The sequence below is a fragment of the Microcaecilia unicolor genome, chromosome 6, assembly GCF_901765095.1.
Source record: "Microcaecilia unicolor chromosome 6, aMicUni1.1, whole genome shotgun sequence".
NCBI lineage: Eukaryota > Metazoa > Chordata > Amphibia > Gymnophiona > Siphonopidae > Microcaecilia > Microcaecilia unicolor.
This window is the reverse complement of record NC_044036.1, coordinates 115,488,379-115,512,613: the sequence shown is the minus strand read 5'-3', so window position 1 is coordinate 115,512,613 and position 24,235 is coordinate 115,488,379. Positions and strand designations below refer to the sequence as shown.

The 24,235-nt window shown below is 41.5% G+C and overlaps 1 protein-coding gene across 1 annotated transcript in view; it reads right to left on the bottom strand.

Annotated features, from left to right (window-relative positions):
* Positions 1 to 24,235, bottom strand: part of LOC115471580 (deleted in malignant brain tumors 1 protein-like) — a 339,289-nt gene that overhangs the window by 8,407 nt on the left and 306,647 nt on the right. Inside the window, exon 18 of the mRNA XM_030205253.1 lies at positions 15,855 to 16,163. Coding sequence (XP_030061113.1) covers positions 15,855 to 16,163 — 309 coding nt within the window. The remainder of the gene's footprint in view (positions 1 to 15,854; positions 16,164 to 24,235) is intronic.

The following is a 24,235-nucleotide window of genomic DNA, read 5'->3' as shown; positions in this document are numbered from 1 at the left end:
CACAGGGTTCACCTCTTTCATCAACATTCTTTAATGTATTTTTACATACGTTAGGAAGGCTTTTGCTGATAAGGGATTTTTGTTCATAATTATGCTGATGATATTACCATTCTCATTCCTATTTTAGACTCTTTGGACGATATCTCTACAGCTATTCAGAGTTGTAGGTCTTTCATTAGCACTTGGATGCTCTAAATTATAAACTCAAATCCTGAGAAGACTAAGGGCCCTGTTGGATGCAAACCTTTTAGCATGCGCTAACGATAGAGACTCCCGTAGAAATATAATGGGTGTCTCTATCATTAGTATGCGCTAAAAGGTTCTATGCCTCACCTTTACTGGTGATCTCAGCTGTGAGATTGCCTTTATTAACCAGCTGGAAACTTTCTAGTTTGCCTTTGCAACTCCAAAGGTCTTGAGGTCAGTTTGTATGCAGTTCGCATTTCTGCCTTGCCTTGTTTCTAGTTGGTGTGCCTGTGGCACTTCTGTTTGTTCTTGTCTAGAGTTCTGTTGTGTGTTTGTGTGACCTTGTGGCTACCTGTTAGCCTTTTAGCTTTCTGCCTTAGTTCTGTTGTTTGTCTGTGTGGCCTGCCTTGAGTTCTGCCTCCATCTTGCCCATTACCTTTAGTTTTAGTTCTTGTCCTGTCTGAGCTTAGTCCTGTATTTGTATTCAGCTTCAGTCCTCCCCTGCTCTTACCCAGAGCTGCCAAGTTACCCATTCCAGGAGGGAGACTTTTTAGCCAGTCATGATTTTAAACTTACATCCCAAAGCAGTGTAGTATTTGAAGTCCATGATTCTATCCATTAAAATCAGTGCTGTAGGTCCCATAATGCACCAGGGTGAAGTTGGCAGAAATCCAGGACTGGCCAAAAAGTCTCCCTCCTGGAATGGGTAACATGGCAGCTCTGTTTTACCCCTTTTACCTTTAGTTTTAGTTCTTGTCCTGTCTCAGCTTAGTCCTGTGTTTGTATTCAGCTTCAGTCCTCCCCTGTTCTTACCCCTTTTACCTTTAGCTTTAGTTCTTGTCCTGTGTCAGCTTAGTCCTGTGTTTGTATTAAGCTTCAGTCCTCCCCTGCTCTTACCCCTTTACCTTTACTACTACTACTACTGCTTATCATTTCTATAGCGCTACTAGATGTACACAGCGCTGTACACTTGAACATGAAGAGATAGTCCCTGCTCGACTGTGTATCTTAAACCCTGCCTCTGCTAAGCTTGTCTGTATATCCTGAGCCCTGCTTCTTTCAAGCTGGTATGTATACCCTGGCCCTGTTTCTGTCTAGCCTGTCTGTGAATCCTTCACCCTGTTTTAGTCAAGCTTGTTTCAGTATCCAGTGTCCGGTGTGAGAATCCTGTTGTTCCAGTCAGTCTGGTCCAGCATTTCTTGTCTACCAGCTCCGTCTTGTAAGTCCTGCAGGCTGCCCGCACCTAGGGGCTCAATCTCTGGGAAATGGTGGTCAGCGCAGGTGAAGTCCAGTTGCTCCAGTCCTGTTATTCCAGCCAAGTCTATTCCAGCATTTGGTTCCAGTCCAGCCAAGCCAAATCCGTTCCAGATTCCAGCTCCATCCTTGCTCGTTTGTCCAGTCCTGGTTGGGGGATTTTGTCTGCTGCTGCCGCTCTCTGGCAGCAGCTCAAGGGCTCACTACTCCAGATCGCTTGCAGCGACGTGACAACAAAACACTGAAGTTAGACTGATTTTTTCTTTACATAAATGTGCCAGGATTTCTCTATTTTATTTGGACCTTTATTGGTTCCCTATGGAGGTCAGGATTCTGTTTAAATTTTCTTGTATATTCATGTTCTTCAAGGTGATCGTCCTGAACATTTGTTGTTCCATTTCGAATTTTCAAGGTCTTTTAGAAGTAGAAGAACTTTAAACTGTTCTTTTGAATTCCTTTAGTTGGAGGGGTTAAGATGTCTAGGATTTGTGATATGCTTTTTGGCTATCAAGCACCTAAAATATTGTGGTCTTTTTCAGTTTGTTTTTTAGACAATTTAAATAATGTACATTTTAGAGAGATGCCCAAAACTGTAATTTTTCAGGAATTTCTTATTTCTAACTAGGTTTGTCTCTTAAATCATTTTTATTTTATTAGGACTGTTGTAATCTTATTGTGAACCACTTTAAATGGATAAGGTATTAGCAGTATAAAAATATTATAACCTGTAACCCTTTAAACACCATAACATGCACTTAAAATATGATTCTAACTACACTCAATGTGGAATCTTTATACACCAATATACCAAAGAAAGAGGCTATTTAGATTATCAGGGACACCATTACACGAAGAGACTTCTATCTGAGAGTCCTCACTTAATTTATTGTTGAACATGCAGCTATAACATTAACTAAGAACTACTTTTGTTTTAATGACAAGTTCTGTCAGATAAAAGGCACAGCTATGGGAGCCACTATGGCCCCCTCTATAACTAATTTATATATTTTATTTATTTATTTATTTATTTATTACATTTGTACCCCGCGCTTTCCCACATATGGCAGGCTCAATGCGGCTTACACAGTAACAATATAAAGAATTACAAAGTCGTAAGAAGAATATACAATTTGTAGTAAACGTAATATAATGGGGTTAACCGATAAGTAAATTGAACACAGGAGGAATTGGGTGCTGAAGGAAATGATATGGGTAATTTTGAAAAATTGTTTCTTTCAGATCATCCTTATGAGGCCAATGTATTACTCTGGAAAAAGTACACTGATGACATCTTTATGATTTGGAAGGGCACAGAAGAATAGCTTAAAGAGTTTTATAAATGGTTGAATAATTTAGATACAAATTTGAGATTTCAGATATGCTATGATACACGAAGTGTGCCTTTCTTTGATATAAAGATCAATATCAATGGTGACAAATTTGAGACCGATATCTGCCGTAAACCCAGAGATGTTAATAAATATTTGGATTATGATAGCTGTCATAGTACATCTTTTAAAACACATCTTCCTTACAGTCAATTTTTATGTTTGAAAAGACTTTAGGGAAAGATCCCATGAAATGAAGAGGATATTTAGAGAAAGAGGCTGTCCTGCATCATGTGTTGAAAAGTGTTTCAGAAAGCATTGACATATTGATAGGGAGACTGCTTTAAACCAGGAGAAAAAAAGAAAAATGATAAGGTTGTGTGTACATTACCTTTCACACAAGTCGGATTGTTAAGATCATAAAAGAAAACTGGCATATTGTTCAAAGTTTAGAACCCTTCTCCAATAAGGGACTGATGATAGAGTATAAAAGAGAAAGGTATGAGACATGCTTACCAGATTCATTGCCAGTGCAAAATAGAATAAGGAATTTGCCAATGGGATAATTTAAGTGTGGAAGTTGTTCCGTATGTAAAGTTAATATGAACACTAAAATATTCACTAATCCCTCAACTGGCAAAGAGTTTGGGCTTAAGCAATTTTCTAACTGTAAGACTGAATGTGTCATATATGCTGTCATGTGCCCCTGTGGGCTGGTCTACATTGGCAAGACTAAGATAAGGTTCAATATTAGAATTATGGAGCATAGGAGAGCTATGAAGAGGCAACAGAGATACCGCTAGTCGACCACACATTGGCAGCAGGTCATGTCTTTGAAGAATACAAATTTTGTTTACTTGTGGTACCCAGGAATTCCTGGAAAATGGCTTGTTGGGCAATCTTCTGCTCAAGATGGATCAAAGATTTATTTTTGATTTTGGCACTCTCTCTCCTGGAGGACTAAATATGGACATTGATAAGTCTGTATATATATGATTTTCAATGGATACTGTGAATATTTATTTATTTATTATGTGTATATAATGTGCATCTTATGGTCAAGCTTTAGAAAAGTGAGATGTCCTATATTATAATTAGTTTCTTACCTGATCATATACCCATATCATCATTGGTTACAGGTGAAACTGCTTTTAAACATCTAAATGGGTAAAAATCATGCATTTACATTAAAACTTTTATTTGAATGTTCATGCATGATTTTTTACCCATTTAGATGTTTAAGAGCAGTTTCACCTATAACTAATGATGATACAAGATTGCTCTATTGCCTATTTTATGTGGGGTTTTTTTAGCTTTCTAACTATGCTTTTGGGCTTCTTTGGGACTTGATTGATGCATTTTCATTGAAAGAATATAGACCCCAATGTTGGAACACACTAATGACATCATTGGAACACACTGATGTTATTGGTTAGCACTTCTGTTACTGTTTTGAATTCATGGTGTTTTCCTTTGTTTAACCCATTAGTGCCCAATGTTCCCATATGTGGAAACAAATATGGGAACATTGGGCACTAATGGGTTAAAGTAACTTGAGTTATTTTTTACCGGTCCACATGGCATCCAGCTTGGCTTTTAGGTTTTTTTTTGCTGTTTACTGTTTCTTGGCATGTTTTTTGTTTGGGTTGTTTTTTTAATGTGTTATTCCTTAAGGGTGTTTTTTGCGTGATTTTTAGTTTAATTTATATTCTTCGTTAATAAAGATTTTGTGAATGTTTTTGTTTAATTATTTCCCTATATAACTTTAGTTTTAATAGTAAAATAATTATATGCTCCTTAGCACATTGCCTTTGACCTGGACATATTTAACAGTGCTTCAGTCTGAAGCTGCAGTATTGTTGCCAGAAATGATGTTGCTGGAGTGCTGTGTGAGGCTGCCATCTTTTGGAGAGAGTTGGTATTTATTTATTTTTCAGTTTTGAACCAAAGTGGTAAGGTGTGTGTTTGTGTAGGTATCCTTTTATCTTGTGATCATAGACTATTTTATTTGGTATTTGCTTGTTTTAATTATTTATATTTGAGTATTATGTACATCTCTTGGTGTGTTTTAAATTTTACCAATATACATTTATTCATTTACTCTTTTATTGTGTATTTATGATTTTACTAATAAATTGTTGTTTTATCTGTTATTAGTATTACCAAGCCGTTGATGCAGCCCTTGCGTGGGCAAAACACGGCCAGTGTCAGTCTTGTTTGGTTTATTTTCAGACCTCACAAGAATAAGGACCTAGAAGGAATTTTTCTCATTGTGATCTGCTTCTTTTTGTCGCTGCCTTGGATTTTACAGATCACCTGCCCTGTTTCCTTAGAACTATAAAACAATTCAACAACATAAAAGTGCAAACACAGAGCAGTAAAAATTAAAAACCTCTGATGCAACACTCCTTATCCAAAACCCACTTTTTTGAAGACTATAAGTTTCTGGTTCTGACTAACCCAACTACAATGGAGAGGTGGCAATCTAGATGAGAGGTGGCAATCTAGATCAGAGGTTCTCAACATGTGGTACGTGTACCCCTAGGGGTACGTGAATCATTAGCAGGGGTACATTGTGGCCCGCTGTCACAATGTCCAGAAATGGAGTGAGCCCTTGTGCTGATCCGAAGATCAGCAGTCAGAAATCCCCACGCTTCACCTGCAGTGATCACCGTTCCCCAGCAGTTGAACCCCTGGGTTCAGATGGCCAGCAGGACTTGGAAGTGGGATGAGAGCAGGACAGGAGATGACAGAGACAGATAACTAATCAGCAGAGGTCAGGTCCAGGCACAGAGTCACGGCAGGCAGCAATCCAGCGAAGTCAGGTCCAGGCAGCAATCCAGCAAAAGTCAGGTCTAAGCACAGAGTCAGGGCAGGCAGCAGTCCAGCAATGTCTGGTCTAGGCAGAGAGTCAAAACCAGGTAAAACAGGAGTAATCATAGCAGGAATGCACCAGATACCAGGAAGAAGTAGCTGAGGGAAAGAGAGGAGGGAAACTCCTAGTTTTAAACTGAAGGCATCCGACATCAGAGTAGGCGCGCCCAAAGTGTAGGTGAGTCCAAAATATGGACGAGTACAACCGGAGCTGAAGAGAGGTGTATGTTAGGGGAAACCTCCTGTCTCCACACCTGATGTTCCAGGTACGTGACACCTGCATGTCTCCTGCCATCCTTCCTTCTCTTCGCAGTCCAGCCGGTAGCAGCAGCACAGCGATTCAGTCAGCCAGCCTCGAGGCCTTTGCTAGGCCATGCCCCACCACCAGTGATTCATCTTTCTCTTTTCATTGGAGGCAGGCCACAGCCTAGTTAAGGCCCTGAGGCTAACGGACTGAAGTGCTGCATTACCGGTAGTGTTCCAAACAAGTTAAAATAGTTATATTTTTTTGAGATGTGGAACCAGAATTGAACACAATACTCTAGGTGAGGTTGCACCGTGGAGCAATTCAGAGGCAATATAGTATTTTTGGTCTTATTTACCATCCCTTTCCTAATAATTCCTAGCATCCTGTTTGCTTTTTTTGGCTGCCACCACACACTGAGCATAAGATTTCAGTGTATTGTCTACAATGAAACCTGGATCTTTTTCTTGGATGCTGACTCCCAAGGTGGACCCCTAACATAATGCAACTATGATTTGGATAATTCTTCCCAATGTGCATCACTTTGCATTTGTCCACATTAAATTTCATCTTCCATTTGGATGACCTAAGGTCTTCCTCCAATTTTTCACTGTCTGCATGTGGTTTAATAACTTTGAATAATTTTCTGTCATATGCAAATTTAATTACCTCATTTGTTCTGATTTCCAGATCATTTATAAAAATGTTAAATAGTACCGGTCCCAGTGCAGATCCCTGTGGCACTCCACTATACACCCTCCTCCAATGAGAAAAATGGCCATTTAAACCTAACCTCTGTATTCTGTCCAATAACCAATTCCTAATACACAACAGAACCTTGCCTCCTATTCTATGACTCTTTAATTTTCTCAGGAGTCTTTAAATCTAGATACACTACTTCAACCAGCTCACCTTTATTGACATGTATATTCATGCCTTTAAAGAAATGAAGCAAATTGTTGAGTCAAGACTTCCCTTGGCTGAATCCATGCCAACTCTGTCCCATTTAACCATGTTTATTTATGTGTTCCATAATTTTATTCTTTATAATAATTTCCACTATTTTGCCTGGCACTGAAGTCAGGCTTATCGGTCTGTAATTTCCCGGATGACCCTTGGAACCCTTTTTAAAAATCGGCGTTACATTGGCCACCCTCCAATCTTCAGGTAGTACAGACAATTTTAACGACAGGTTACAGATCACTAACACAGATCAGCAATTTCATGTTTGAGTTCTTTGAGTACCCTAGTATGCACGCAATCCAGTCCAAGTGATTTAGTACTTTTTAATTTGTCGATTTGGCTCAGTACATCTTCCAGGTTCACCGAGATTTCTTTTACTTCTTCTGCATCATCATCCTTGAAAATCATTTCTGGTACAGGTATATCTCTTATAGCTTCATCCATAAAGACCAAAGAAAAGAATTCATTTAGTCTCTCTGTTATGGTCTTGTCTTCCTTGAGTGCCCCTTTTGCTCCTTCATGATCTAACGATCCCATGGATTCCCTCACAGTCTTTTTTTGCTTCTCATATACCTCAAATAGTTGTGACTGAGTTTTTGCCTCTGTAGCAAGTTTCTCTTCATATTCTCTTTTAGCCTTCTTTATCAGTGGTTTGCATCTAACTTGCCAGTGCTTATGTTGCTTCTTATTTTTTTCTTTGGGTCCTTTTTCCCTTCTTTGAAGGATTTATTTTGGCTCTAATAGCCTCTTTCACTTCACCTTTTAACCATGCTAGTTGTCGTTTGCTCTTCTTTCCACATTTGTAAATACGTGGAATGCATCTGGTCTGGGCTTCCAAGATGGTGTTTTTAAATAATGCTAATAATGAGCTGAAAAAAGCTAAACTAACCCAAGAATTAGAAATTGTGTGGTAACAAATGTGTAGTGTTTCTTTTTTCAGTTTAAAGTGGAGAAAAAGACCTCAGTTGTCATCGCTTGGCAACAATGTACAAAATGCACTCAAATGCCAGCGCAGTTTTGACTCCGTTTTTTATCACTGGTCAAAAAACTCCACTAATAGATGTGTGAAGGCTACATATACGGTTTACTCTGCCCTGTAAGCAATAGTCTAAACCGTGATGCTAAACAGTTGCTAAACCAAAAAATAATGTTACTTAGCTTAATTAATCGTGCCTAACATTATGTTATTCCTGGAATTGTGGATTTTTCCCAAGTCCATTTAGTAGTGGTTTATGGACTTGTCCTTTAGGAAACCATCTAACCCCTTTTTAAACTCTGCCAAGCTAACCGCCTTCACCACGTTCTCCGGCAACGAATTCCAGAGTTTAATTATGCGTTGGGTGAAGAAAACTTTTCTCCGATTTGTTTTAAATTTACTACACTGTAGTTTCATCGCATGCCCCCTAGTCCTAGTATTTTTGGAAAACGTGAACATACGCTTCACATCCACCTGTTCCACTTCACTCATTATTTTATATACCTCTATCATGTCTCCCCTTAGCCGTCTCTTCTCCAAGCTGAAAAGCCCTAGCCTCCTTAGTCTTTCTTCATAGGGAAGTCGTCCCATCCCCGCTATCATTTTAGTCACCCTTCGCTGCACCTTTTCCAATTCTACTATATCTTTCTTGAGATGCGGCGACCAGAATTGAACACAATACTCAAGGTGCGGTCGCACCATGGAGTGATACAACGGCATTATAACATCCTCACACCTGTTTTCCATACCTTTCCTAATAATACCCAACATTCTATTCGCTTTCCTAGCCGCAGCAGCACACTGAGCAGAAGATTTCAGTGTATTATTGACGACGACACCCAGATCCCTTTCTTGGTCCGTAACTCCTAACGTGGAACCTTGAATGATGTAGCTATAATTCAGGTTCTTTTTTCCCACATGCATCACCTTGCACTTGCTCACATTAAACGTCATCTGCCATTTAGCCGCCCAGTCTCCCAGTCTTGTAAGGTCCTTCTGTAATTTTTCACAATCCTGTCACAAGTTAACGACTTTGAATAACTTTGTGACATCAGCAAATTTAATTACCTCGCTAGTTACTCCCATCTCTAAATCATTTATAAATATATTAAAAAGCAGCGGTCCTAGCACAGACCCCTGAGGAACCCCACTAACTACCCTTCTCCATTGTGAATACTGCCCATTTAACCCCACTCTCTGTTTCCTATCCTTCAACCAGTTTTTAATCCAGAATAGGACAGGTCCATTAGAATAGCATGCAGGTCCCTGGAGTAGTCTAGTAGTGATGCAGTACACTGCAGACAGGTGGGCCCAGGCTTCTATCTCCCCCTATTTGTTACACTTGTGGAGGAAACTGTGAGCCTTCCAAAAACCCATCCGAAACCCACTGTACCCACATATTGGTGCTCCCTTCACCTGTAAGGGCTATGGTAGTGGTGTAAAGTTGGGGGAAGTGGGTTTTGGGGGGCTCAGCAGACAAGGTAAGGGAGCAATGGTGAGATGTGTACATGGGGGCATTTTATTATGTCTACTGCAGTGCCCCCAAGGATAAGTACATAAGTACATAAGTAGTGCCATACTGGGAAAGACCAAAGGTCCATCGAGCCCAGCATCCTGTCACCGACAGTGGCCAATCCAGGTCAAGGGCACCTGGCACGCTCCCCAAACGTAAAAACATTCCAGACAAGTTATACCTAAAAATGCGGAGTTTTTCCAAGTCCATTTAATAGCGGTCTATGGACTTGTCCTTTAGGAATCTATCTAACCCCTTTTTAAACTCCGTCCTATTGCTTTCCTGGGATGCCACTTTTCCACTATTCTACCTGACGCCAAGCTTTCTATTTTTTTTAATAACATCTGAGCCTTGTGTCTATTGTTTATCATTAGGTTTGGGATTTGAATTCAGATCTATAGATGAAAAGGAGGTCTCATTACATATATCTAAATACCAGAGTACTATTTTTCTATACTTCATAGCAAGAGTGTACATTCTCTAATTACCTGTCCCAATGCAACTGAAGCTTTTACCAACTCAGTGTATGTAAATGGTTTCATCCCTGTGTGGATTCTCTGATGCCGTGTGAGGCTTTATTTCCAACCAAAGCTTGTACCACACTCAGGATATGTAAATGGTTTCACTCCTGTGTATATTCTCTGGTGCATTGTGAGGTTTATCTTCTGACCAAAGCTTTTACCAGACTCTATACATGCAAATGGTTTCTCTCCTGTGCGGACTTTCTGATGTACTTTGAGATTTACAGTACAAACAAAGCTTTTCCCACACTTAGAACATGTGAATGGTTTCACTCTATTGTGGATTTTCTTGTGTATTTTGTACATTTTGCATTTGGATGTTTTTTTTGTTTGAAAATGGATCAAAAAATAAAACATCCAAATCACAAAACGTTTTTCCAAACAGCATTTTCAAAAGGAAAAGATAGACTTTTTTTTGTAGAAAATTACCTTTTCTGTTCTGATTTTGGATGTTTTACAAAAAACGTCCAAATTCAGTCTTAGATGTCATATCCAAAAATGCCCCTTGTGCATTTGACTTGCCCAAAGTCACAAGGAGCAGCAGTGGGAATTGAACCCATGTTGCCAGGATCAAAGCCTGCTGCACTAACCATTAAGGCACTCCTCTGTTTTCGATATTTTGCATTTGGACGTTTTTTTTATTCGAAAATGGACCAAAAATAAAATCCAAATCACAAGACGTCCATAGTATTGTCGAACACAAAAGATAGACATCTATCTTTTTGAAAAATGACCTGCTTTCCTGTTCAGAATTTGGACGTTTTTGTAAAATGTCCAAATTCTGATTTAGATGTTCTATCGAAAATGCCCCTCTATGTGTGTTCCAACATCTCCAAACCTTGCAGAACACCAGCAGAAAGGATTTTCCAATCCGACTGATCAAACTCTTTTTGAACATGAAAGCAGCATGGTGATAAAAAGACTTAAATCAAGTTAATGCTGTATTATCAATATCCAAAGATCTAATATAATTTAGCTAAAGATCATTATGAATAGTATCAAAAGCAGCCGTAATATCTAAAATCACCATAAAGTGTTGTGTACCTAGCTCAAAATCAGTAAGAATGGAGTTAAATACTGAGATCAAAAGAGTTTCAGTCGAATGTTTCAACCTAAAGCCAAATTGAGGCATATCTAGGATATTATTCTCATCTAAAAAGTCTTGCAGTTGTTGTAAAGTAGCCTTTTCAAGTAGCTTAGAATTGATTTAGACAACACACAAGGAGTATAGTCTGTAGCAAAAAGCCATACAAGATGAAATATAAAGAACCAAGTATGTATGCCCCAAAGGTATTTATTTATTTATGTTTATTAGGAGATTTGCTAAAACTGCCCTAGTTGCACAGCAAATCAGGGTGATAAACAATGCATAATAGCCCTATAATAAAATGAAACAGAACTCCATTAAAAATAGGACAGAGATTTACTTATTGGACTAAGTTTGGAAGCATTTTATATTCAAAAATAGAAATAATGAATTTTAAAATGTGTCACTTTTACACTATTTAAAAAAAATACTTAGAGGCGGTTTTTATGCCTATGATAGATTTTTACACCTAAAAGGTGCTAGATTTTATATATGGCGCCTGAAAATTCCGCATGGAAAAAAATACACCTGGTAGTATTCTCTATAGTATGCCTAAATTTTGATAGAATAGGCTTAAATTTCTGTGCGGTATACAGAATTACGCCATGCGCTTCGCCACATAACCAAATTTAGTTAAGGCCATTTATGCCATATTTTACTTGGTGTGAATCCCGATGCCTAAATTAGGCACAGAGCGGGTGTACTCCATAACAATGCGCATAGATTTTAGAAACGCCCATGCCCCACAGCCCCTTTTCAACTATGGGGCCCTTTTACTAAGCCGCATAGGTGCGTACATGCATCTTATGTGCATTACTTTTGAATTACCGCATGGCCCAGCTGGTAATTTCATTTTTTACACGCGTCTACACCAGCGCAGGCCATTTTTCGGCGCACCTTAGGAAGAGGACCCTTATGTGACTTAGAATTTACATACACCACATTACAGAATATGCTTAGCAATTTGTGCATGTAAATAATCTTAATGCCAATTAGTGCTGATAATTGCTTAACATCCAATTAGCGCTGATTAGCTAGTTAAACAATTAAGTTACATGCATTGTTATAGAATATGCTTTGATTTCCACATGGAAATTAAGACGCAATATATAGAATTCCATGGAAAGTGCTTTTTAGCGCTGGCATTTTATGAGGGGAAGATATTCAGACCATGGGAGGTAGGCAGCTGCCTCTTGCAGTTGGTGCTGAGCCCAGATATTCAATGCCGGGCCATTTCCAGTGACCAACATTGAATATCTGGTTTATTTCTGGCTGGTTTCAAGGAGTGGCCTAGTGGTTAGTGTGGTGGACTTTGGTCCTGGGCACCTGGGTTCAATTCCCACTGCAGGCACAGGCAGCTCCTTGTGACTCTGGGCAAGTCACTTAACCCTCCATTGCCCCAGGTACAAATAAGTACCTGTATATAATATACAGTGGTGGAAATAAGTATTTGATCCCTTGCTGATTTTGTAAGTTTGCCCACTGACAAAGACATGAGCAGCCCATAATTGAAGGGTAGGTTATTGGTAACAGTGAGAGATAGCACATCACAAATTAAATCCGGAAAATCACATTGTGGAAAGTATATGAATTTATTTGCATTCTGCAGAGGGAAATAAGTATTTAATCCCTCTGGCAAACAAGACCTAATACTTGGTGGCAAAACCCTTGTTGGCAAGCACAGCGGTCAGACGTCTTCTGTAGTTGATGATGAGGTTTGCACACATGTCAGGAGGAATTTTGGTCCACTCCTCTTTGCAGATCATCTCTAAATCATTAAGAGTTCTGGGCTGTCGCTTGGCAACTCGCAGCTTCAGCTCCCTCCATAAGTTTTCAATGGGATTAAGGTCTGGTGACTGGCTAGGCCACTCCATGACCCTAATGTGCTTCTTCCTGAGCCACTCCTTTGTTGCCTTGGCTGTATGTTTTGGGTCATTGTCGTGCTGGAAGACCCAGCCACGACCCATTTTTAAGGCCCTGGCGGAGGGAAGGAGGTTGTCACTCAGAATTGTAAGGTACATGGCCCCATCCATTCTCCCATTGATGCGGTGAAGTAGTCCTGTGCCCTTAGCAGAGAAACACCCCCAAAACATAACATTTCCACCTCCATGCTTGACAGTGGGGACGGTGTTCTTTGGGTCATAGGCAGCATTTCTCTTCCTCCAAACACGGCGAGTTGAGTTCATGCCAAAGAGCTCAATTTTTGTCTCATCTGACCACAGCACCTTCTCCCAATCACTCTCGGCATCATCCAGGTGTTCACTGGCAAACTTCAGACGGGCCGTCACATGTGCCTTCCGGAGCAGGGGGACCTTGCGGGCACTGCAGGATTGCAATCCTTTATGTCGTAATGTGTTACCAATGGTTTTCGTGGTGACAGTGGTCACAGCTGCCTTGAGATCATTGACAAGTTCCCCCCTTGTAGTTGTAGGCTGATTTCTAACCTTCCTCATGATCAAGGATACCCCATGAGGTGAGATTTTGCGTGGAGCCCCAGATCTTTGTCGATTGACAGTCATTTTGTACTTCTTCCATTTTCTTACTATGGCACCAACAGTTGTCTCCTTCTCGCCCAGCGTCTTACTGATGGTTTTGTAGCCCATTCCAGCCTTGTGCAGGTGTATGATCTTGTCCCTGACATCCTTAGACAGCTCCTTGCTCTTGGCCATTTTGTAGAGGTTAGAGTCTGACTGATTCACTGAGTCTGTGGACAGGTGTCTTTCATACAGGTGACCATTGCCGACAGCTGTCTGTCATGCAGGTAACGAGTTGATTTGGAGCATCTACCTGGTCTGTAGGGGCCAGATCTCTTACTGGTTGGTGGGGGATCAAATACTTATTTCCCTCTGCAGAATGCAAATAAATTCATATACTTTCCACAATGTGATTTTCCGGATTTAATTTGTGATGTGCTATCTCTCACTGTTACCAATAACCTACCCTTCAATTATGGGCTGCTCATGTCTTTGTCAGTGGGCAAACTTACAAAATCAGCAAGGGATCAAATAGTTATTTCCACCACTGTATAAGCCGCATTGAACGTGTTATGAGTGGGAAAGCGCGGGGTACAAATGTTTAAAAAAAAGTCAATATTCAATGCTGGCCAGTTAGTTGAAACCAGCCAAAGAAAGGCCTGCAATTTCGGCAGCCTAATTTGGCTGCCAAAATTAGCTGGCGATATGTTGAATATTAGTGGATAGCCTCCTGTTATATTGTGTAATAAGTGCCATTTTCCTCCTTTAGTTCACATTAGAGTGGTATTTGTAGCTACGTTGATATTTTAAGAACATAACAGAAGTACATAAGAATACCCATACTGGGTCAGACAAATGGTCCATTTAGCCCAGTATCCTGTTTCCAACAGTGGCCAATCCAGGTCACAAATACCTAGCAGAAACCCAATTAGTAGCAAAATTCCATGCTACGAATTCTGGGGCAAGCAGCAGCTTCCCCATGTCTATCTAAATTTACACATGTAGGTCACACAAGCCATACTCATGGCTTGGGCATGGCTTGAGTGGGCCAAAAATCTACATGTGTACTCTCCATTATACATAGAGAATACATGTCTAAGTAAAAAACATTTCAGTCAGATTTTCCACCAGTTCAAAAGCATACATCGTTTCAGCCAGGACTTTACATAAGGGACTACTAGGCCCTTTTGCTAAAACCTAGTGTGCACTAACAAGAATTAGTGTACACTAATGCTGCATGGAATTTAGCACATAACAATGTCCATTAGCGCGCACTAAGCTTTAGAAAAAGGGCCCCTAAATGAGTAATTCATCTTAATCTCCTGTTTATTTCTACCTTCAAAACCAACAAACACCAACTGTGGCCTAACTAATTAATTGGTGGCCCTTAAATGTTTAGGTTTAGAAAATGAACTGGCTAGAGGTGGAAGTGCCAGCACATTACTGGCTAGATTCTTTATATGGTGCCTAAAAGGTCAGCACCAACCCCCCCCCCCCCCCCCCCCATTCTATAAACCTCGCTTAAAGTAAGGTGCGGTTTATAGATTAGTGCTTACACCTGGGAATCACACCTAACTTTTTGGAGCAGCCATTTGCGCCAATTGAAACATGGTGCAAATCCTCATACCTAAATTAGGTGCGGATCCCCTTTATTCTATAATTATGAGTGTAAATTCTAGGAGTGCACCCAATCCACCTGCTGACCCTCTCATTTCTCTGCCCCCTTTTTGGACTCACACGTAAAATGTAGGTGCAGATCTAGCGCCTAAATATACACGTGTACATTTCAACAAAATCAAATTAGTGCCAATAATTGCTTGCTAACAAGCTAATTATCAGCGCTAATTAGCACGTTCAATTAAATTGCATACACTGTTTTTAGTACTATTTATAAGTGGATGATGCACTCTTTATGCAAGTGGAAATATATAAAATGCTGCTTCCACTATATGTGCCAGGAAATAAATGTGCACTCCTTCATGTCCTTATACATATTTTACAAAAGCATCTGTGTTCAGCAGATTTTTGTAAACTGCTGGGAGAATATAAGGGGAATCAAGTTGACCTGGATGTCTCTGTTCAAGTCTGTTCAACATATCTAAAATATAGGCCTTTGTCTTTTTCTGCCATCATTTACAACGTTTCTCTGTAAGCGTATTTCCGTGTATTTTTAACTACTTAGGGGTTATTTACTAACAGCATATATTAACCATTAGTAAATGACTCTCTTAATGGTTTTGTATAGCCATAATCACTTAATTGCTATAGTTATCAAAGAATGCTTAAGCCCATAGTAAATTGAGAGATATTACATAGAACATTAATTTGTAGTGAAGATCATTTTAATTATGGTTCTAATTATATATTATTTGGTATGCATAAATACAGATTAAAAAAAAAAAGATAACATTCTTTTCAAAGAAAGTGATTGTACCTGAGGAGGAAGGAAGCAGAGTGACCTGAAGAGTCTGACTGTGTGGAGAATGGAAGCTCTGTCCCCCAACATGTGCCACATACTGACAGGTGTAATTTCCAGTAGAATTGCTTCCTGTCAAGGTAAACACTGTAGAACCATTGGATTCTGAATTAATCAGCAAGGATCCTGAGCCATTTGAGATGTGGTGCAGGATGAACGTTAATCTCTCATAGACTTCGATAATGGAGCATCTGATTACAAGGGTTTGTCCTTCGGTCATTTCTCCTGATGCTGGTTCCATGGAAATATTGGGATGTAAGATACCAGCTGGGAAGATTCAAACAAATAATAGATTCAAAAGTAGTCAAGCTTATTAAAGCCTTCAGTTTCAAAACTACGTATATATTTTGGGCCAGATTCTACAAATAATGCCACTAAAAATTCAGCACTCAACACTATTCTATAAAGGGCGCTTTGACATGAGCACTCTGTGCCAAATTTGGCACTCAACTTTGAGTGCAAGGACTTAAACCAGCTGAAACCTGGTATGAACCCTGGTATGCCAATTGGGCACAGATCCACTTTCTTCTGTACACTGCATTCATCTTTTGTGAATGCCCCTGACCCTCCCATGCCCCTCCCATGGCCACACCCCCTTTTGAGTTGGGCGCGATCCCAATTTAAGCGCCCATTGTTACAGAATAGTGTGTAGCCAGAGCAATGCACAAACCATAATTAGTGCCAATTAAGTGCTTGTTAGTGCCAATAATTAAATCATTGGATCCCATCAACTAATTAGTTTGGGCGCTGATCTGGGATCTGCACCCAAATTTGGGCGACCTTTATCAAATCCAGGGGTTTATGCAAAGATATTTTAGTAATTTGTTTATTTATGTAAAATACAAACAGAAAAGAATGCTTGCAAAAGTACTGCAAAATGTAAAGATAAGAAAGAGGAAGAAAATCTGAGATGTTTGCAGTTACTCAGTATTACGCATTAGTATTCTGTTGGGTATCTCTGAAGGGGAAATTAGGTCTTACCTGCTAATATCCTTTCTTTAACTCTTTCTATACCAGTTCTGATGTGTAAGTCTAATCTCTCCTACCAGCAGAGGGGGAATGAGAACTACTGGTTTTGATGACATCACCCTATATAGGGTCCTGGGCAGCCCAGATCCAGCCACTATTTCTATAATAAAACAGTATATCCCCCCTCCCCCTAAAAGAAATGAGGGGAAAGAAAACTGAAAACAAGCCAGATTCTGGCACATTGATCAATAACTAAGTGGTAACACAATACTGGAGGCAAATGGCACTAGTCCCTCTCAAGTTCTAAAATCTGTCACTTCTCTTTCATAGATCTATTCTGCAGGACAAATGTTCAGGTCCTAGACAGGACTTGAAGGACCTAATTCAGCTTTCTCTTTGTCCTTCCAGATGTATGCGAAGTACTAAAGCGGTATCTAACACGTGAGGGGCCTGGACAAACCTGCCTATTACATTCTTGCCCCTCAAGCTGTGTCCTGTCTAGCATGAAGGGAAATGGGACTTGATATACTGCCTTTCTGAGGTATTTTGCAACTACATTCAAAGCAGTTTACATATATTCAGGTACTTATTTTGTACCAGGGGCAATGGAGGGCTAAGTGACTTGCCCAGAGTCACAAGGAGCTGCAGTGGGAATCAAATTCATTTCCCCAGGATCAAAGTCCACTGCACTAACTACTAGGCTACTCCTCCACTAATCTGTAATGCTACACAAAGAAAAGCAAAGATAACCAAGTGGCTGCCCTGCAAATGTTCTGTGGCAAGATTAAGCCAAACTCCATCCAAGACAAAGTCTGCCTTTTCAAGTACAACACCTTCCACAAACTTGCAGGAACTGTATAACCATGAAGAATGTACACTGAATGGATGGCCTCCTTTACCCAATGAGCCACTGATATTTTCAACAATGCCTTAACTCTTCTGGGTTGTCCAACAGATGCACATTTCTTGAAGACCCTTGACACTCTTCTGACTGAAACACTGGAAGCATAGGAGCCAACTTTTCAAAATGATTGGGGGTGCTGAATTTTTTTTTTTTTTTTTACAAGCAGTGCGTCCCCCCCCCCCCCCCAATACCTTAAAATTCTGTCTACTGCAGTCTTCACCTAGGCAGTGGCAGCACCGCTCATAGGCTGCCTGCAACCTGCACCAGGACTTCTTCCCTGAACAGTCCCACCCCTCAGTCCCCCTATACTGTGCAAATATAAAGAGATGCAAATTTCAAAAACTGACATATTTCAATCACTATACTATAGGTTAACAAATACAAATACAACAAAAAATGGAAAATATATCATTTTAGTGGACTAAATACATTTTTCAATTAGCTTTCAAAGGCCAAAACCTCTTTCCTCAGGTCAGGACAGTTAGAGGGGTGGAGGATACAGGGCCGTGCAAAAGTCTTCACACCCTTGTAAATATTTTACTGTTGTCTAAAAAAAACATATTTAATTTAAAATGCATTAAACTATCAGCTTGTTTTAACTGATTTATGTGACATCAAAATATGAAATCAAAAAGCCTTGACTAGTTAAAACTAATTTTACCCGAGTGAACGGCAGTGAAACAAGAAGAGTACAGCTGGCTCCGTCTTCAGCTTCTCCTTCCCTCTCAGCTCAGCTGTGGTCCCGCCCTCATTTCCTGTTTATGCAAGGGCGGGACGCTGAGAGGGAAGGAGAAGCTGAAGACAGAGCCAGCTGTACTCTTCTTGTTTCACTGCCGTTCATAGGCGGTCGGTGGCCCAACTGTTTGGGGAGGCTAAAGGGGGTGGGGTTAGGGGTGGGGCCAGAGGTGGAGCTTAAATCCATAATTGTCTGATCACACACAGAAAAAAAAAATAAATGTCACAATTAATACCTTTTATTAAATTTAGATATTAGCTATGTATCATATGTCAAAGAATAAAGTGGTTGCTCAAAGCATATACTAACCACAATCGCTCAACTGCAAAACACTATGCACAACTTTGTGCAAAACCACACTCTGAACCTTACTGTACCATAAATATTACACTGGGCAGAACCTAATACACCAATATACCACCCATACGGAAAATGTAGACCGTCAACAATATTGAAACAAGGGATCATAATATCACAATTCTCATGTAGAGCCACAAAACATCCTAATTCATGTTTAATGTGGGATAAAATGTCATAAATAAGTAAATAAACTTTTAATGTTGAACACCTAATTCTCAAAGTGGACATATTCCAAACACTATAATGAAAATAAAATGATCTTTTCTACCTTTGTTGTCTGGTGACTTTGTTTTTCTGATTGTGCTGGCCCAGTATCCGATTCTGCTGCTATCTGTCCTCTTAACTCCGTTTCCAGGGCTTCCTTTCCATTTATTTGTTTACTTTCCGCCTTTCTTCTTCATTTCTTGTCCTACATCCGTAAGTAAAAGCTGGGTCCTCCGCAAACTTGACTGTCCAGTGGATCCAGCTTTTGCCTATTTTCTTCATCCATGTGCAGTTTTTCTACTCTCTTCCTTTTCTGTTATCTCATCTCCTTCCTCACTCCTCCCTCCCCCTCCATGTCCAGCAACCCTCCTCTCCCCCCTACCCTCCCCTCCATCTACCCATATCCAGCAACTCTCCTCTCCCCTGCCCTCTCCTCTCCCCTTCTTCCACCATGTCCAGCAACCCTCCTCTCCCCTTCCCTCCATCCAGCAACCTTCCTCTCCCCTTATTCCACCATGTCCAGCAACCCTACTCTCCCCTTCCCTCCATCCAGCAACCCTCCTCTCCCCTTCTTCCACCATGTCCAGCAACCCTCCTCTCCCCTTCCCTCCATCCAGCAACCCTCCTCTCCCCTTCTTCCACCACGTCCAGCAGCCCTCCTCTCCCCTTCCCTCCATCCAGCAACCTTCCTCTCCCCTTCTTCCACCATGTCCATCAACCCTCCTCTCCCCTTCCCTCCATCCAGCAACCTTCCTCTCCCCTTCTTCCACCATGTCCAGCAACCCTCCTCTCCCCTTCCCTCCATCCAGCAACCCTCCTCTCCCCTTCCCTCCATCCAGCAACCTTCCTCTCCCCTTATTCCACCATGTCCAGCAACCCTCCTCTCCCCTTCCCTCCATCCAGCAACCCTCCTCTCCCCTTCTTCCACCATGTCCAGCAACCCTCCTCTCCCCTTCCCTCCATCCAGCAACCCTCCTCTCCCCTTCTTCCACCATGTCCAGCAACCCTCCTCTCCCCTTCCCTCCATCCAGCAACCCTCCTCTCCCCTTCCCTCCATCCAGCAACCCTCCTCTCCCCTTCTTCCACCATGTGCAGCAACCCTCCTCTCCTCTCCCGTCTGCCCTTCCTGCCCCCCCCCCCGCCGTACCTTTAAATATTATAGTTTTGCTGGAGTCGCGGGCAGCCGGCATTGAAGACATCGGCAGGCTTACGCCGGTTCCAGCAGCCTTCCCTTCCCTCGTTGCAAGTCGGATGATGGCTCCGCCCTCTTCTGACGTATTTCCTGTTTCTACGAGGGCGGAGCCATCATCCGACTTGCAACGAGGGAAGGGAAGGCTGCTGGAACCGGCGTAAGCCTGCCGATGTCTTCAATGCCGGCTGCCCGCGACTCCAGCAAAACTATAATATTTAAAGGTACGGCGGGGGGCGGGGCGGGTTTCAAAATATTGGGGGTGCTCAAGCACCCACAGCACCCACAGAGTCGGCGCCTATGACTGGAAGAAATACAGACTAATTAATGTGAAATGACAACATGACATTGGGTAAAAAGAAAGGAATTGGATGAATTGCTGCCATCACCTCAGATATCACTAGGAAAGGCTCCCAACAAGAAACATTTACTGAGATCCTTCAAGCTTAACTGATTGCCCTTGAGAAACACCATGTTTAACCTAATATCCTTCAGAGATATCTCCAAAATACAGCAGGCTGAAAAGAAGCTTTCACAAGAGCCAAAAGCACAAGATTAGGATCCCAAGGATACATCACAGAACACTGAGGGGGCCTGAGATATTTGGTTGAGTCATAATAGGCCAACCCTGCACCAACCTTCTATAAACACACGATGGTGGCTGCTCAAGGAATGAATCCTCAAGAAATTCAAGGCTGATCCCTTCTTAAGACTATCCTGGAGAAAGGCCAAAATGTCCAGAAGCAACAAACATGAGTTAACACCAAGGAAGTTTGATAACAGGAGATGGCATGAGCCTATCTGGCCCATTATATGGGCAGAAGCCAGTAGGCAGAACTTATTGTCCCATCAATTTCATTGTTTTTGGTGTACCAAGATGGTGGTGGATACATTGGGTTAGGGTTACCATATGGCTCCAGAAAAAAGGAGGACACATAGATCCAATCCAGGTTTTGCTTCCATTGAAAGCAATGGAAGTAAAACCCAGACTGGCTCAATCTGTCCTCCTTTTTCTGGAGCCATATAATAACCCTACATTAGGGAGAATTAAAACCTCCTTGGGTGGACTGGGTGGAGACCTGCTTCAGCCTTATGACATCATGCCATCTTCTATTATCAAACTGCCTTGGTTAACACCCTATTCCTGGCACCAAGCCTCAAACACTTGCCATACCTAGATATGTACAAAGAAGTTGACTGCTTCCTGGATTGCAGTGGTGGTGAAGTCACCCAACCAGAATATCCTCTCTTAAGAAATCATTCCCTATGAAGACTGGGTTTGTAAAACAGAACTGAAATGAGTGCAACATATAAATTGGCCCCTGAAGCAGAAGGCACATTGTTTCCAGAAATGGTAAGGAATCTCCTGCCTTCAGTCTCATGACATCACTATACCATAGCCTTCTGGACCAAAGTAGAGCCACCATGGGGCTCATTTTCAAAGTACTTAGACTTACAAAGTTCCATAGGTTACTATGAAACTTTGTAAGTCTAAGTGCTTTGAAAATACGTCTCCATATCTACTAGGGGTCACAGAATGAAAACATGCAGAAGACTATCCCTAAAACAAAAATATGCAGTAAATATGCTCTTATTGCAGCATCTTAAGTTGGAAATCTCTTAGCTAGAGTAGAAAAAATATGCAGTTTTTACATGTGGCTTAAAGACACCATATTTCTAATAATCAGGTAGGTAGCAGAAGCTTGAATCTCACCCAAAATAATCAGGATTGTTCTATCCTGCATCAGACAATGGGTTCTGCATCCAGAGAAGCTCATGGCTGTCATCACAATTGTCCACTCTAGAGATTCCAAATCCACTCTTTGCCTCAGGTTGGCATCCTTCAACTACTGTGCTAGACCACTCCCCAAAAATCCTGGAATTGAACAGACCACAGTGACAGGAGGGATATCTATAATGGTCTTATATGGGCCCTCGCCTACAGTACCTGGCCATCAAACCCAGAACCTGAAGGTAATTCCAGGCCCTGGGCTGACTCACCAAGAGGATCTGTACCTGCAGTGTCAAACCTTGAACCTAAATACTCCAGAGACTGGCTTAGGATCAATTTGGTTGTAGCAAAATTAATGACCCAGCTCAACTCATGCAGAAAGGCTGTCACCTGAGTCATTGAAACCTCGCTTTCCTTGTAGAACGTTACCTGGATCAACCAGTCATCCATATTCAGGAAATCTAGCACCCCCTTCTTCCAAAGCACAGCCGCCGCCGCCACCACCATTACCTTGGTAAATGCCCTCAGTACAGTAGCCATCTGGAATGGAAATGCTAAAAAATGGAACTGCTCCCCAAAGATGGCATAACATAAATACCATTAGTGTTCCTCCAAAATGGGGATATGTAAATAAACCTCTATGAAATCTAGGAAATTTAAAACTTTTCCCCGATGGGTGGCTATGATCACCATCCACAGTGTCGCCATATGAAACTGTGGGATCCTCAAGGCCTGCTTCAAGTAGAAGATGGAACGGAGCATGCTCTCCTTCTTGGGAATGACAAAATAAATAAGAGTATCTGCCATGCTCTTGCTAATAATTCAGAATCCAATTCTTATGTACGTCTTTGAGAGACCTTCTAAGGGCCCTGCCGAGGACCCATCTGGTAATTTCTGTCCATTGCAGATATACATGGGTCACACAGCCACCATAGTTTATTGCTTGCAAGGTCAGTGCTGACACCTCAAATGACTCTTCTACAGGCCCTCCATTCACCAGTTTTGTGTATCCTTAAGTACGGCGCCTCCCTCCATTGGAATAGTCATCTTCTTGGTTATGGCCAACCCAAGGCATCCACATTTGGAAGGCACAACTTCTCCTTCTCTTCCATGCGCACTTAGTACAACTGGCTATGGACCTGACTTACCCATCTTCAGCCTGGCATCCAGTGTTTCCCACAAACATACCCTTGATCACACAGTGGACAGAGAAGGCCTTGCCTGGCTTCTTGATCCACTCAAGCAATGGATTCTCTATGACAGTGTTTCCGAAGTCCAGTCCTGGAGTACCCCTTGCCAGTCAGGTTTTAAGGATATCCACAATGAATATGCATGAACCTGATTTGCATACACTGCCTCCGTTATATGCAAATCTCTTTCATGCATATTCTTGTGGATATCCTGAAAAACTGACTAACAAGGAGTATTCCCGGACCAGACTTGGGAAACACTGCTCTATGGCGTCATCTACTGATGGGTGTTCCTCTGAGATCTTTAATACCGAGATCACTTGCAAGATTAAGATCACCACCTTGTCCATATGAAAACTATGAACTACTGCTGTATTCTCTTCACGAGGAATGTCCCCTTCTTCGAGAGGTTCCTCCTCTAGCTCTGCCAGAACCCCTGCAGGCTTTTCCCATACAGTTAGGGAGCCAGAGACCCCAAACATCAATCAGATCCTCCAAAGTCCTCTTTGGGCTACAGCAATGAAAGCAAAGACTTTGCCAGACTCATGTCACCATGCTTTCCAGAGGCAGAAGGTCTTTATGTATTAGCAAAACTAATTTGGGGGGAAAACCATTATAGACCCAGATCTGCAGCCACCCCATCAAAGGATTTGTCCCCCTTCTATTCGCTCTGAAGTTCCCTCAGCTAAAATTGTGGCAGTTCTCACCAAAGCACTGACATACTTGAGGGAGGAGCCTCTTTAACCATTGCAGCCACATCAAATGCACTGATACTACAGATACTTAGAAAGGTACTGCTGTCCCCTGAGACCACGTTTATAGCTTGCCAACACATCTCCTTGTATGACAAGATTGCTATTGGTCATTAGACCTGATGCTGGAATGGTGGCAGCTGCAGGCCACACAACATTTGCTGCTAAGTAGGGGAGGAGATGAAGCAGAACTTTTGGGCGCATATACTCATTGGTGTGAACTTTTGGGCATGGGTACCCAAATGGCAGTATCTAAAAGTGTCCCAGAGGGACACTTATTAGAGGCAGCAGCCATAGGGGTAC